The 16,507-nt window shown below is 46.1% G+C and overlaps 1 protein-coding gene across 1 annotated transcript in view; it reads left to right on the top strand.

Annotated features, from left to right (window-relative positions):
• The window catches only part of LRIG1 (leucine rich repeats and immunoglobulin like domains 1), a 115,443-nt gene that overhangs the window by 34,720 nt on the left and 64,216 nt on the right, over positions 1-16,507 (top strand). Inside the window, exons 2-3 of the mRNA XM_055414279.2 lie at positions 5,607-5,678; positions 16,237-16,311. Coding sequence (XP_055270254.2) covers positions 5,607-5,678; positions 16,237-16,311 — 147 coding nt within the window. The remainder of the gene's footprint in view (positions 1-5,606; positions 5,679-16,236; positions 16,312-16,507) is intronic.

Genomic DNA, 16,507 nt, shown 5'->3' with positions numbered 1-16,507 from the left:
GTTGAGAAGATCCCCTGGAGGAGGGCATGGCAACCCACTGCAGTATTCTTGCCTGGAGAATCCCATGGACAGGGGAACCTGGCAGGGTACAGTCCATGGGTTCGCACAGAGTCAGACACAACTGAGCCACTAAGCACAGCTGGTGCTGGATTCCAGTGGATTTAGATTGTTGGGAAATTCAGATTTATTTTTTCAAATGTTTATTGAAGAATAGTTGATTTACAATGTTGTTAGTTTCAGGTGTATAGCAAAATGACTCAGTTATACAAATATCCACTCTTTTCCCATGTAAGTCTTTACAGAGTATTGAGTAGAGCTCTCTGTGCTGTACGTTCCGTTCCGTTCCGTTCCGTTCCGTCGCTCAGTCGTGTCCGACTCTCTGCGACCCCGTGGACTGTAGCCTACCAGGCTTCTCCGTCCATGGGATTCTCCAGGCAAGAATACTGGAGTTGGTTACCATTTCCTTCTCCAGGGGATCTTCCCAACCCAGGGATCGAACCTGGGTCTCCCGCACTGGAGGCAGACGCTTTAACCTCTGAGCCACCAGGGAAGCCCTGTGCTGTACAGTAGGTCCTTATCCGTTACCAATTTTGTATGTAGCAGTGTGTATACGTCAATCCCAGTCTCCCAGTTTATACCCCACTTTACCCTCTGGTAACCAAGTTTCTTCCTACATCTATAACTATTTCTGTTTTGCCATTTTTCACAGAATTAGAACCAAAAAAAACTAAAATTTGTATCGAAACACAAAAGTCCCGAGTACCCAAAACAATCTTGAAAAAGAAAACTAGAGCTGGAGGACTAACACTCCCTAACTTCAGACTATACACTACAAAGCTGCAGTGATCACATTTATTTTTCAAATCCAACTTTCTTCCCTCCATGTCATTTCACTTTAAATATTTGTTGATTACTCCTTGATTTCAGTTAATAGAAATTTCAGGGGTGATGGAAATGGCCTCTCCCTGCATTGTGCAGTCAGGACAATAGCTGCTTGCCACAGGTGGTTGGACACTAGGATAGTGGCTGGTGCCCCTGAGACCCTGAAGTCCTAATTTTCTGTAATCTTGATTAGTTTAAGTATGAATGTCAGGGTCACTTGGCTGGGTGCTGCTGGATTGGAGAGCAGGGGTTTACAGAACAGTGGGGGATTTCTCAGCTATTTGAAGACTTAGCTCTTCTCATTCTGTGAGGTCTGGGTAGGGGGTCTTGCCAGGAAAAGGGCTCAGCAAGCACATCATTGCTGTGCACTGTTGAACCCTTTGCTCTTCAGCTGCAGATAAAACCTGTCTAAAACTTGAGCCGGTCTCTGCGGAGAGGCCTCTTGCATGTTGGGCAAACGGTGGGCCAGACGGTCATCTCTCAGCAGATTAGCAGAAAGAGTATCTACGGCTGGGCTCCCTTGTTGGAAGAGTGGTGCACCCTTTGTGCAAGAACAAGGGAAATCTGTGTTATGACAGTGGCTGACAAACTGTTTAATGAAAGCTGCAGTTGGCAGTAACTAAATTCCCTAAGGTTCCTTTCCTCTCCGCTTTGCTCCTGAAAGGTGCAGAAGTACTTTTGACAGCGTCTGTCCTGCTGATAGATGGATTGTTTTGACAGGAGAATCTGAAACCTTCAACCAATAACACACTCAGATGTCGGGCCTGGTAAGACTGACCGTGTTTGCAGAAATAAGTGAGATGCCTTAGACTTGTGTGCCTGTGAGCTGCCACCTGAGAAAAAAAGGTCTCTTAGGTAAAAGTTTTCCACTAATTAACTCTTAAATTGTTATTCAGACTCTTCTTTGCACAGTTCTTGGACCAAAGTATATGGATATCTTTCATCTTGGAGAAATGAACGTTGTCAGGAAGTGTGGCAGTCAAAGAGTTTAAAAAAAAATTCTTTATATGTTATGCCGGGGCGTGGGTGGGGGATGACCATGTACACAGCAGCATGATTCCCAATAACCAAAAGATGGAGCCAACCCTAATATCCATCAAGTTTTATAGGGAGAAACAAAGTATGGAAGATACACACACACAGGTGGATAATGGAATACTATACAGCCACAAAAAGGAACAGGGAACCATGACACATGTCACAGTATGGATGCACCTTGAGGATACTGCGCTGAGTGAAATAAGCCGACACGAGGTACTGTGTGGCTCCACGTGTGTGAAGCACCTCTCAAGTCCAGGTCGTCCACACAGCATGTAGAATGAAGGCAGGCAGCCAGGCCCTGGAGGGAGGGGAGAGTGGGAAGGTATTGTTGAATGGGTGATGAGTTTCAGTTGGAAAATATGTAGAAGTGCTAGGGAGGGATGGATGGTAGTGATGGTTGCACAACAGTGAGAATGTACTTAATGTCCCTGACCTGTACACGTAAACACGGTCAATGTGGTACACTATATGTTAAGTGTATCTTACCACAATAGGAAAATATTTATACTGAGAGTGTGTCTCCCGGAGATGAGCAAACAAGAAAAATGTCTGTGGATTTTCCTTCAGATTGTGCTTGTCAGGAGAAGAAAGTAAATATTTTCCGTTTTTTGATAAAGCAGTTGGTAATCACGTGAAAAATCAGAGATCAAGCTTCTCTTGAAAGTGAAGGAGACTGATCTATACCCACCCTCGTTTTGGGAAATGGGTACAAATGGCCCCTTTAGGTGGCAGGCAGGTGAGCGGACATGGCTGTATCGGCCTTATTCCCACTTGTACCAGGATTTATTTTCAGACTTAAGAGCTCTTTGTCCCAAAGCAGAGCCATTCCAAGGAACCTGAGCCTCAGCCGCTGTGTTCTGTCTGTGTTGGTGATAGGCACTGAGAGGAAAATTACTCTTAGAGGCAGTCTGGGTTCATGATCCATGGCTTTTCTAGTTGATCGAGAATTGAAAAATCACTTCATCCGGGCAGACCAAATGAACGCTTAAATTTCCACTTACAAGTCTCTTGAACTTGTTGCTACTTCCTGGAATCTCTGTGTTAAGTACTGATCCTGTCCGGCTTCTTGATAAAAGTAGCTTATGGAATCCCCCTTTATCAAGTTGCCTTATCTAAAATGCAGAATTTATACAAGGTTTTTTGGTTTCTGGTTTTTTTTACTGTATTTTATATTGTAGTATAGTTGATTAGCAATGCTGCGTTCCTTGCGGGTGTGCAGCAGAGTAATTCATATGTTACAGTTATGCATATACCTGTATCTATTCTTTTTCAAATTCTTTTACCAGTTAAGTTACTACAGAGTATTGAGTAGAATTCCCTGTGTTATACAGTAGGTCCTTGTTGGTCATTTGTTTTAAATATAACACTAGATACAGCGTTTTTGAAATGTAAATAAATTTTATGTGCTCTTTAAGGGAAAAAATAGAGACCAAGGAGAGGTGTGATTTTAAATGTCTTTAATCCTGAGTTCCTAAAGGATCTGGACTTTCTGGCGCAGGGATTGAGGGAAGTGATTTCCTTTCAGATTGTTCAGAACAGAGCCACCAGACCTAGTTTGAGCCGTAGATCCTGTGAACCCCAGCTCCTGCCCTGGCCTCAAGTCATTCATTTTGAAACTAGCTCAGAGGTTGAAAAATGGTGATCCTCTGGTTAAATGTGTTCTGCAGATATATGTATGCAGAGATGTGGTCCACACACACCACCGGATTTGTACATAAACATTTAAAGAATTGAAAAGACTTGACATAAAATTTCAGAGATCAGGCTTCTCGAAAATGAAGGAGACTGTTCTGCACCACCCTTCTTTTGGGAAACAGGTACAAATGGCCTCTTTAGGGGGCAGGCAGGTTGAGTGGGCACTGCTGTGTCAGCCTCATTCCACACCTGGCAGGTGACCACCCGCATCACTTGTTTACCCTTCCAGCTCTTGGCTTTGTGGTTTCTGAGTCTTTCTCTCAAGCCTGCTCCAGCTTAGCAACTCCCCATTACCTGTGACGATGTGAACGTCACAGTCATTATCAACTCACACTATCCGTAGACCCAGAAACAAGATCTCTGCCCCACTTTGTCGTGATAACATGCTCATCATAGGAGAAACTTCGAGTCCATTCAGTCCTTTCTGTGACAGGAGACAACTCTCTCCATTTGTGGATTTTCTGTTCCAAGTCTAACCTGTTGATTTCTGTGTAAGTATCTCATTGTAAATACTCCTGAGAACAGACAAGCTCACACTTGACTTCAATAGGTGGTTTAAAAATTACCACCTTCAATTTTTATGGTAACATAATCCCTGGACAAATTGCTTTTAATTCAGGCTGTGCCCCGAACACAGATGTACCATTAATTTCAAGGGTGGTTTGACTTTTATTTAGATAAATGTCTTGAGTTGACAGTGAAATGGCTCTCAGCTCTGGCTTAGTATTGATTGGAATGTCTCTGGAGGAAGCTTAAAAGAAAGTTGCCACTTAATGTGATACTGGGCCCCTTAAGAGACTTTGAACTCTCGATTCGTAGTACTTGTTAATTGGCAGTAATGGCAATGGAATTAATAGCTGAGATGAAAAATGTTAGCCAGCTCCTTTGGCACACACAGGACTGGATGTGTTTTGGTGGCAAAGAGTCAGGCACAGTGAGGGCCCGTGTGGACCACATCTGTGTGGATTCTGTTCCTGAAAGATCAAGCTGGTCTGGGTTGAGGGTGTGCTCTGGGAAGCTCAGCGGATCAAACATTGTCCTGCTTGGTCCCTGTCTCCCTCTGAGAATGGGGTCAGGGATGGGCTGAAGGGAGAGAGATGTAGTTCGGAGTCATGTGATAGTCACTGTCATCTTGAGAAGGCTGCTGGCATGTGAGGCTTTGGTTCACACCACCGTGATTTCCTGTGACACTGCTCCTCTCTCCGGCGTGATTATCACTTGAAATATTTATTCATCGATGGTAGGAATGCCATGTTCATATAAACCTTATGATGAAGATCTTACATTGCTCACTTATTAACTAGTCCTTTCAACTTTAACTATACATCCAAGCGAGTTCTGATACTGAAATTTTTGTTTAGACCAAGGTCTCTCAACCTCTGAATGTTACTATTAACAGTGAATGCTGGATCTGTCCTTAAGGGCTGTCCTGTCCTTTGGAGGATGTTTAGCAGCATCCTTGTCCTCTCCCCACCAGATGCTAGTAGGATCCTCCCCTCCCCTCCCCTTCCCTTCAGTCGTGACAACCAGAAATGTCTACAGACTTTGCCAAATGTCAGCCATGGTTGGGGACCACTGGTTTTCAGTCAGTGAAGGATCAGACTCCCTTTACTGCTTCTTAATAGTGTTTGATACCTTAGTAAAACAGTAATTTAAAAAAATTCCATTTGATATGGTGCCAGGCATTTGGACCAGCGTGGTAGTCACAGAATCCCTCTGTCCATGGAATTATCCAGGCAAGAATACTGCAGTGGGTTGCCAGTTCCTTCTCCAGGGATCTTCCCGACACAGGGATTGAACCCTGGCCTCTTACATTGCAGATGGACTCTTTACTGTCTGAGCCACCAGGATTACTTAAAATAGTACATGAGATGGGGGCAATTATGAGTAAGAGGGATTATTTCTCCTGGGGAGGGATGGGTAGATGATTCCTGAATTTGGGAGTATTGACTGAATTTTTTCTTTGTTCTTTGCTCTCCTTTTACCAGAAACCTGAGTTACAACAAACTTTCTGAGATTGATCCTGCTGGTTTTGAGGACTTGCCGAATCTACAAGAAGTGTGAGTGCTTTTCCTCAGACTTCGGGGGGTTGGTGGGCAGGATGGCAAGCTCCTGGGGAAGACCCTCTCGTGTGGCAGCGCCGCTGTTTCCCCTGGATCAGCAGCCTGAACGTGCTAGAGGGGACATCTGCTGGGGGCTGTTGGAGACAAAAGGTCCTGCCTACTTAGCACTCCTTTGCTGAAGCCCCTCTCTCCTTCCTGGGCAGTCACGGATGGGTGTGTCCAGCAGCTGTGAGTTTATTGGAAATCACAGGCCCATGGGGGCTGTACAGGCTTGTGAAAAGCCTTGGGGGCCAAAGGTGCTAACACACCTGGCTGGTACTTCCCCCAGTCCCCAGGGCACTAGAGCAGCCTGCTTTGCAGGGGCATATCAGCCAGCCCACCCCTTCTCTTTCCCAGGAATCCAAGGTATAGCGGAATGGATAATAAGGCTGATTTTTCTCTCCCGATCTCCAAACAGGACTAGACACTACTGTCTTCAGAACACTAGGTTTGCTGTCTCTTGCAGTGTCCTTTAAATGAGGCCTCAGTTTTTTCTTCTTCTTTTTATTGTAAGGAATTCTGCTTGTAACGTGAATGTTAGAGTTATTCAGGATTTTAGTTCCACGGGGACTTCAAAGAAAAGTTATGCATACCCACTGCAGAAAATTTGGCAACTGTAGAAATATGTAAAACAAATTAAAATCACCAGTATTATCACCCAAGGCTAAACATTGTGGACACTTAGTGAAAAATATATACTTCTACACATAATTTTGGAATCAAACTATTTTTACTGTGGTTTTACATCTGTTTCTTACTTCTTACATTTGTGAATACTTTGTCATGTAAATTAAAAGATTTTTACTATCCCATTTCAATTTTTATGTAAAGCTACTTACACATGAATATTTCATAAATCATTCACCCAGTGCTCCTGTTGTTGTTACTCTATTTTTAGTAGACATTATGTGCTTTACATATTTTACTTGTTACATGAAACTGATAAAAATCCTTGTTTATTATTTTTTGATCCCATTGTTGAGGGTTTATCCAAAGGAAATTTAATCAGATGATGCAATTTGTTAAATACTTGTGTTCTCTACTACCATCTCCAGATTCTCCAAAATCCTGTTTATGATTTCCAGGTCTGTTTAAAGAAGGTTCCAACTTCCCAAGTTAAAGGAAGATGAGAGTTGGAAGGGACCCTTGGAAATACTTTGTCCAGGGCCCTTATTCTTCCATAGGGTCATAGTGATTGGGACTAGTTTGGAAGTGGGTCACTATGTAAGTTTACTGTAGTAAAAGACCACAGACTGGGTGACTTAAATAATAGCAACTTGTTCTCTCGTTCTGGAGGCTGGAAGTTCAAGATCAAGGTCCTAGCAGGGTTGGTTTCCTCTGGGGCCTCTCTCCTTGACTTGAAGATGGCCACCATCTTGCTGCCTCTTCCCATGCCCTTTCCTTTCCCTGATGCCTCTTCTGTGTGTCCAAATGTCCTCCTCTCAAAAGGGCACCAATCACACTGGATTGGGACCCATCCATGTGACCTCTGTAAAAACCCTTTCTCCACATATGGCCACAAGCTGAGGTACCAAGGGCTGGCACTTCAGCCTAAGAATTTTGTGGGAGTATGGCTCAGCCCCCCACAGCCACCTGAAACGATAAACCCAGCCCATCACGGAGCCGGTTTGGGCCACAACCCAGTGCTTTCCCTTGATCCAGGCTGTCTTTAACACTTGTAGTTACTGTTTTTAACTTCTGTGTGTTGAGTCTCAGAGCTTAGTGGTTACTTTTCAAATTGGACAAAACAGAAATCACGTTATTTCTTAGGGCATCATTCAGACTTTCATTTACTATTTCCTTGAGTACCTCCTATGTGCCAGGCGCTGCTCTGCTGCTGGGGGCATGGAACTGAATAAGGCAGGCAGAGAGCTAGGGTGAGGGTTAGGTAAGTGAGTCATTCACCGGTGGTGCAGGATTGCAGGGGCTTCTAAAAATTCAGCATTCGAGATAAAGGACATCTTAATGCAGTATTTTAAAAAAGCAAAATGAATGCCAAATAATAAAATAATACTAATCCATGATGAAAAAAAATACAAAAAGTTTAAGTCTGAATCAGCTTAACTGATTATTTTTCCTTTTGCCCCAGGCTCCTGTCTGGCTTGACAGGGCTCTGTTGCTGATATATATCTTGGTTTGAAAACTTACATACTCTGCTCGCATTCACTGTCATATTTTAAAAGTGCTACATTCAGATATTCTTTATTCTGGCTTCGTAGTTTTCTTGGTGGCCCCTTATATGCTGTTCCTGTTTCCCACAATCCTGGCACCTCAGATGAGCCTCGCCTGTCACAGAACCACATTAAAAAAGGGAAAGACGTGTGGGGGACAAGGAAGCCAGGAGACTCACTTATCGTACGTGTTTGGGGGGCCTAGAACAGGGTCAGGGGAGGATTTTCTTCTTTGATTTTGGAGAGGTAATTTTGGAGCTGGGGTGCTCAGGATGGTGACTGACAGGCAGATCAAGCAGATGTGAGTGGTGTGGACAGGATGAGCTGCAAATGGAAGACAAGGCCCTCAAAGAAGGACCAGGACGAGGGCCATCGTGGCTGGTGTGCGTGAGGGCGGGGTGTGTGGCCAGGACCTGGGTCCCATGGGGCCCTGGGGGTCATGTTAGGTTGTGGATCCGATGTCATCGACCCCGCCATAGACTGGGGGCACAGTTGATGCTCCTGTGAGCCTTTTCTGTGTTCTCTTTAGCTCTCTCTTTCCATTTGTTCCTTCCCCAAACAGCCATCCAGTTTCAGTTGGTTTGGTTCCCTTGACCTGCGGCTTTTAATCCCCCTTTTACTTGGTGCTTTTTTGGAACTTAATCCCCACCCAGCTCTAGAACAGAGAGCATCTGACTTGCACCTGTCCTTCACTGGGGATACCAGTTAGTCTTAAAAATAAACTTCCTGAATCACAACAGCACAGCAATGACAGTAACACCAAACTCAGCCTTAGGGGAAGACGGCTTCATTTCATCCTGACACCAACTCAATGTGATTTAAATTCTTTTCTTTACAGTCATTTTCTCCACTTTACAGAGGAGGAAATGGAAGCTCAGAGAGATTAAATAAACCTGTTCAATGTCACCTGGTTGGTAAAGCTGAGAAAAGTGTTAGTCACTCATTTGAGTGTAACTGTTTGCAACCCCATGGACTGTATCCCATCGGTCTCCTCTGTCTACGGAATTCTCCAGGCAAGAGTACTGGAGTGGGTTGCCATTCCCTTCTCCAAGGGATCTTCCCAAACCAGGGATCAGACCTGGGTCTTCTACATTGCAGGTGGATTCTTTACAATCTCAGCCCCAGGAAAGCTGAGAGTTGAACTCAAATCTGTTTGATTTCCAGTTCAATTCAGTTCAGTCGCTCAGTCGTATCTGACTGTTTGCGACCCCATGAATCGCAGCATGCCAGGCCTCCCTGTCCATCACCAACTCCCAGAGTTCACCCAGAGTCATGTGCATCAAGTTGGTGATGCCATCCAGCCATCTCATCCTCTTTTGTCCCCTTCTCCTCCCGCCCCCAATCCCTCCCAGCATCAGGGACTTTTCCAATGAGTCAACTCTTCTCATGAGGTGGCCAAAGTATTGGAGTTTCAGCCTCAGCATCAGTCCTTCCAGTGAACACCCATGACTGGTCTCCTTTAGGACGGACTGATTGGATCTCCTTGAAGTCCAGGGGACTCTCAAGTCTTCTTCAACACCACAGTTCAAAAGCATCAATTCTTCGGCGCTCAGCTATATTTGTAGTCCAACTCTCACATCCATACATGACCACTGGAAAAATCATAGCCTTGACTAGACGGACTTTTGTTGGCAAAGTAATGTCTCTGCTTTTTAATATGCTATCTAGGTTGGTCATAACTTTCCTTCCAAGGAGTAAGCGTCTTTTAATTTCATGGCTGCAATCATCATCTGCAGTGATTTTGGAGCCCCCCAAAATAAACTCTGACACTGTTTCCACTGTTTCCCCATCTATTTCCCATGAAGTGATGGGACCAGATGCCATGATTTTAGTTTTCTGAATGTTGAGCTTTAAGCCAATGTTTTCACTCTCCTCTTTCACTTTGATCAAGAGGCTTTTTAGTTCCTCTTCACTTTCTGCGCTGTGTATTAAAGCCTGAAGCTGCACTTCCTTCACCCCCCACCCTCTCTTCCTAACCTGCAACCTTCCACCCAAGATTTTAAAAAGATGGAAAGTCCAGTGTTTTATCTCCTCTGTCACTCTTGCTGCATTGATCTTCTCTATCGAGGTACTGAGTATTTCCTCTGATTCCTCCAGACTCTTTGTCCAAACCCACTTCACCCCGTCGAAGCCCACCTTCCCTTCTTCCTTCACTTTCTGGCTTTTTTCCTTCCCCTGAGCTCCTGTTGAATTTAGGGACAGGGTGAGACTACTCGACCCTGTCGTCTGCCCTCTCTCTACCGTGTGTGTCTTCTCCTCTTCCTCCAGCTGATGCACTCAGGAAAGGTGACCGTAGCTGGCTATTGTGCTAATAAAAAGCCCTCCACTCCTTACGGTCATTTCTACATTTTCAGACAGTTGTGGAGCGGAGGCCTGGGAACCTGGCTGCAATTGCACAGCTAGTAAATGGGGGAGTGGGGCCTGGAGTCCCTGGTCTCACTCCTATCCCAGACTCTCCATGGCAGCACAGCCTTCCCAGGCTTGGGGTTGTAAAGAGAGGGATCACTCCTTGTGAGTACAGTGTCGTGTTCTGGGAGGATGCGAGTTCGGTAGTAGGCAAACCTGGCGTGGAGTCCGGCTTTTGCCCCTTACCAGGACTGAGTCCCACAAGTTACTTCCTTCTGTTCTGCCTCTGGAACATGGGCGTAGTGACGTGTTATGCAGTTACAAATACAGTAACTATTCATTGGATCTGATTTCCAGAGCGTTGTACATGGGCAGGGCTCTTTGCTGTGTGTTCAGTCAGTCAGTCATGTCTGACTCTCTGCGGCCCCGTGGACTGCAGTCTGCCAGGCTCCTCTGTCCATGGAATTTTCCAAGCAAGAATACTGGAGTAGTTGCCATTTCCTCCTCCAGGGGATCTTCCTGACCCAAAGATTGAACCCATGTCTCCTGCATTGGCAGGCAGGTTCTTTACTACTGAGACACCTGGGAAGCACAGGGGCACACTGTATATATTTCTCTTCTGCTACTTTGAGAACCCCAGAGCCGCCCTCCACAACCCTCCCACCCCGCCACTGAGCTGGGTGGCTTGTTAAGAAACAAATCCTTGGGGGCTGATAGGTTGAACCCTTTACCAGCGTGACGACCCCCGGTCCCCAGTGTTGCACTGTGGGATGGATGACACAAATTCCCCAGGGCCCAGAGCAGTGGAACTTGTCATTAATAAAGATCCAATCCTTTCCTGAAGGGAATCCTAATACATCATGCAGGCAGGAAGAGGCAGCGAGGAACAATGCGTAGGGAGATGGAGAAGGCTATTAAAGAAAAGAAAAAAAGTCACAGTGGGCACACAGTTGCTTCTAAATTAACTGAGTCTTCCAGAGGCTGTCAGTTCTCCTGAAACCTGCACAGCCACCAGCCACCACTTGAGTCTGGAAACCTCAGCACGAGGGGAACCACAGGCTGGCAAAGCCGTGGTCGGTGGTTTAGCAGTGGTTTTATTTTGGAGGCCGGCAACCGCAGAGCATCGTGGGCCAGTTGGAGAGAGAAAGCGAGCCAGTTGGGGGCCCCCGGAGGACCTGAGGATGTTGGCGCAGCTGCCGCCAGACCACATGGTCGTCACTGCCCGCAGCACTGAGGAAAGCCCACCAGGGAGAGCCTCCAGCCAGGAGTCCTGGACTGCGAGGCTCCTCTATTAATAAGAGGGGCTATTTATACCGTCCTCCTTCAGAACTGCGCTCGGATCGCGTTACTGCTGCCTGGCCCAGGAATGCCTAACGTGGGTGCTGCTGTGTGCTTTCCAGGGCCGTTGACCTAAAAGGTTCTGAAGGCACCGAGAAAGGCTGAGCGTGCCTGCCTCTGGGTATTTATGGCTCACCCTGTGGTGGCCAGGCTTCTGCTGCCCCTGTGTGTGCGCGTGTGCAGTGTGTTTCAGGGGAGGATTGAAATCATAAGGGGGTGTCATTTGAGGCACTGCTTTTTGGCTGTGAATCGCCACCACCTGTTAAGCATTTACTATATATCTGGCTCTCTCCTAGGCTGTTAGATTTAGTGATTTCAGCCAGATCCTGCCAAAACCGTATGAAGTTGGGGCTTGTACTTTGCAGATTTGGTGGAGAAGAAATTTAAGGTGCAGTGAGGTTCAGTGACTCGCTGAAGGCCGTTTGATAGGTTGGGGTGAGCTCGGGGTTAAATGGTCCCGGGTCTGTCTGATTTAAACATTTGAAATATATCATCTCCTCCTAATAATCCCTGCTTTGCTGTGCGGTAACGGGGTCTCAGTTTCTTCTTTTAATGTGAAGTGATGATTTAGTGCCTTCCTTCAACGGTTGACGTGTTATTCGGTGACACATGGCACGGAAGACCCTCCACACAGAGCCTAGCACACCGAGAAGTGTTTGCCTTTGTTGTTGTTTGTAAGCGTTGGCTTAGAGGAACTGTATTCTGTGTCATGATACTGAAATGCCTGTACCTGTCCGGCTGGCATGCAAACTGTAAGTCTTGCAAAGTTGGTAACGTAGTCTGCCTTATTCTCGAGTAGCTGAAAGCACTGATGGCTATTGATGAAGTGGTCCTAACTCCCAAAGTGGCTACTACCTGCTGCTAATGACTTTCTCCCACTTCAGAAACAAGACGAACTGATATGGCACCCCCTGCCCAACTCTGACTGATGTTAATGGCAGCTCACTTTGTGTTTGGAAACAACCAAAGTGTCTAGAAAATTAGTGAATCAACTACGTCAGCCGTGGTTCATTCATACCATTCATGGCAGCAGAGGAGCACTTCACCTCTGGTTAAAAGATTTAGGGAGATCCCCAAGATCTATTACTAAGGGGAAACTGGCGCAGAATAGTCTGTGTAAGACACAGGCATCTGTGTGGAAGAAAACCGTGTGTCCATCTGCAGTAGCCTGCAGCTGGAGCTTCCTCTTGGAGGCAAACCAGACGCCGGGGGTGGGGGTGGGGGAGCGGTGGTGGCTTTCAATATATTTTCCTGGTGTTCTTTTTTGAAACAATTTGGAATTTCACTGTGTACTTATATCACCTATTCAGTAAGTAAATAGGGCCAAACAGTTTTTAAAAAACAGGGCTATAACTCAAAGTGATCCTATGGGTTTGGTTTTCATTCTTTGTTGATGGCTGATTTGATTGAAGCAGACAGTAATAAAAGTTCTCTTAAACATCCGTTTTAACATTCTGCATCTTGCACAATGTGAAAACTTACTTTCACCAAGTCCAGTAAATGGAAGTTTCAGAGAGAGAGCTGAGGGGGCCCGGAAGGCTGGGAAAGGCCAACGTCCAGGTTCTGCCCCAAAGAGTGGGATGGGGAGTGGGAGGATGGGGAGGCGGCCTATGCAGAGCTCTGCCTCCATCCCACCCCATGCCTTTTTCACACCTTTCCCAGCTGCGGGGCTGGGCCATTGTTCACGGTCTGATGCTTCCAGAGCGTTTCTTGGTCCTAAATCATCAGGAAAAGTTTCAGTTATAGAAGCCAGATATTTAAGAATTTTTAGGGCCTTTGGATGGAAGCAGATTTGGAGGGAGTGAGAAGAGGGGAAAGACTGCACAGCCCTAGATATTGAGAAGATTTCATCAAACACAGTCCTAAGTTCTGACAGCATCCCTACATGTGGAGACTGTGCCGAACGCCCCGAGGCCCTTCTTCGGCTGGCTCTGGAGGTGGTGCTATTTTTGACCCGTCTCTATTTCAGGCTGGCAAGTTGATCGTGTCTCAGCGGGAGTTGGGCCTTTGTTGCCTTCCGAGGGTAGTGTTCTGGTTTCAACGAGGGACAGAGCAAGCAGAGAGCCAGTGGTGGAGGAGCTGATTGAGGTTTACTTGCAGTTCTTTTGAAGTAGAAATGATCGAGAAGCAAGCTAGCCCTGCAGATCTTCTCCTCTATGCTCCCTCTGACCTTTTCATAAATCCAGCAGCCCTGCTGAGATCAGAGGCTGCGATTTCTGCCTCATCTTGTGGACTCCAGGCTGCTGATCCAAACCTGAAATACCCTGTGTACCTTCAGCACTGTCTGCCACACCTGCACACTCTGCTTCCAGCATTTTGGTCACGATTCGAGATATGATAACGATGCCCCCTTTCCTTGTTTAGTTATCGCTCCTGAGTTGGGTGGAGCAGTTTGTTGTGTGTGCAGCAGGGTGGCCCGAGACCAAACTCAATCAGCCAAAGTTGTGCAGAGAAGTCCTTACTGACAACTGAAAGGCAGCTACCATGTTACTATGAGGTTATGAGCTTTCTGCCTGCTAGCCTTTTCAGCTGTGGCTCTCCTGTGGCTTGCAGTTGTACTTTGTTCACCTCTTGTCCAGGCCTGTATCTCTGTCTCTCTCTGTCACCTTAGGATGGTGACTTAAACTTAGAGACCTTACCTTTGTAGAGAACAGTACTAGCACCTGGTTCTGAACCCAGAGTCTGACAATGCAGTTACATAATGCTGTAGAGTTGCTGCTGCAGCTATAAATAAATGGAAGTAATGGTTAAGAACCTAGACTTTGGGGCTTGACTCCCAGGGTCATTGCCTTTTACTGCTGGTGACCTCAGTTAAATTACTTAATATCTTAGTGATTCAGTTTCCTCAGTGATACAATGGAAATGTTAATGGGGCCTGCTTAGTAGGGCTCTAAGGACAGCTTAATATATTGAAAAGCCTTCAAGAGTCAGGCCTGACAGATAATAAGCCCTCAGTAAGTTAGCTGCTGCTATTATTATTATGATCCCCTTCCCCCACCCCCCAGCATCTGTGTTAGAATAAATCTCTAAGAAATGAAGAGTTTGTAAGCAAGCTGCCTTCTTGGCAACAGGCCCTTGACCTTAGCTTTCCTTGCGCTGGTAAGATCTGAGGATCTGGTCGAGGAATAGGTCCATTTATGGTACTGTGAAAATTTATTAGTAGAGATTCCGACAGATGGTGAGTTTTCAGCATCCCTGTACCAAGATGGGAAACGGATCATAGCAGGGGTGGAGAGATAAAAGGTGAAGCAGAAGCAGTCTGCTTTAGGGGCAGTGAGATAAGAGACTGTTAAAGTAATTAATCGTCTACTTCAGCACACAAACAAGGGCCCTTTAAGTGGAGAAAGGCTTTGCCACGTGATGCAGATCTGCTTTCTCTCCGCCAGATGCTTCAGTCATGAAGCTGTTGAAATAGACATTCTGTGTCCCTCAGCCCAGTAATTGCCAGGCTTCATCTCTAACCAGCTTTGGCACTGTAGAAAGCGAGTGGGGTAATTTAGGCTCTTCCTCCCCTCCCCATTCATTCTGTAAAAGATGGCAGACAACCGGATTATTCTATTCAAGCAAATACTCACTGTAAACTTGTATGAATACAGCTGTCATTTCAGTGGCCTTGTCCTCAAACCGTAACTGAATGCTCTGTGTCAGTCCTACTGTGTAAAAAAACAAGAATAAGATAAACCAGCATTATCCTTGATTCTGCATCTCAGATACCATTTCTTTCCAGCCCGTCCCCCGTCAAAAAGCCTGATCACCATGTTTTGGCTATCCTAAGGATTTCGGGGCTCACTTTGCAAATCTGATTTTGGAGTCTCTTCCCCAATTTGGAAATACATACCCATGTAAGGAAGCTGGATTCCAGAGCCTCTGGGGATGGCCCAGGCGAGCTGTGTTCTGGCTTTTGGACTTCCCCTTCCATTAAGAGTTGAGAATTGTGGAAGTACAGATATAGAATATTCAAGCGGGAAGGGAGCTTGGGGAGCATCTCTGGTCTGCAGAGGATTTTTCAGATTGTCTGCGAGCAAAAGTACGTGTGTATAAGGATATATTCCTGGAAGACACGTCTGGAGGCTTCATCAGAGTTCAGAGAAGCTGCAATCGCAAATAGATAAGAACCTCCAAGAACCAGTCACTGGTTCGTGTGTCTCCAGCACCAGGAACCACCCGCAGGAGTGCATGACTCTGTGGCGCTGGGCGCAAGCGTGCGGCCCTTTGGTGAGGGCAGAGTCAGGTTGTGGACGTGTACAGAACAACTGGGGGAGGAGGGCAGTCCCAGTTGGAGTGGGCTCTGATCCTTCAGCCGCCAAGGAGCACTGTCAGTGATGGTCTTGGGGAGCTCTTGTTTCATTTCGTGCATCTCCGCCTGTGTTCATAGTCCCTTGTCTCTTAGTCTTGATTTCTGAGCTAGAGTGGAAGCTCCGAGAGGACAGGGGACGTGTCCTGGGCATGTTTATTTCTAAACTATGAGTGTGGTACATAGTGTTTATGACCTGGCGTAACTTCTCTCCTGTTGAAAACTTGCTTTTAGATTCTCGTATTCAGCGTTACAGCATAGCAGTTTGCCCATGGCCATTTTTTTTTAAATGTCCTTGTATATCCGTGATTTCATACGACTAATTTTAATGCTTTAACTGACTCATTTCTTCTTGCTGTCATTACAGGTACCTCAACAACAATGAGCTGACAGCCATCCCATCCCTGGGCGCGGCCTCATCTCGTGTAGTTGCTCTCTTTCTGTAAGTGGTACCGTTTGGGAGACCCTGGGCTGTGTGGGGAGGCCAGGTATCATGTTGCTGACACTGGGTATCAGGGAAACTCGTATTCCTGGGCTCACGGGAAAAAAATGGTCTTACTCCATGTACCTCTAGTGATCATGACAGATGTGTTGCTTGCTGTTTCGGGGTGTGTAGAATTAAAAACTGGAAGTTTTGC

This window comes from Moschus berezovskii, chromosome 24, assembly GCF_049115385.1.
Source record: "Moschus berezovskii isolate FMDL1 chromosome 24, NW_MosBer_1.0, whole genome shotgun sequence".
Taxonomy (NCBI): domain Eukaryota; kingdom Metazoa; phylum Chordata; class Mammalia; order Artiodactyla; family Moschidae; genus Moschus; species Moschus berezovskii.
The sequence above is the reverse complement of the archived record's forward strand: the minus strand, read 5'-3'. Positions and strand labels throughout refer to the sequence as shown.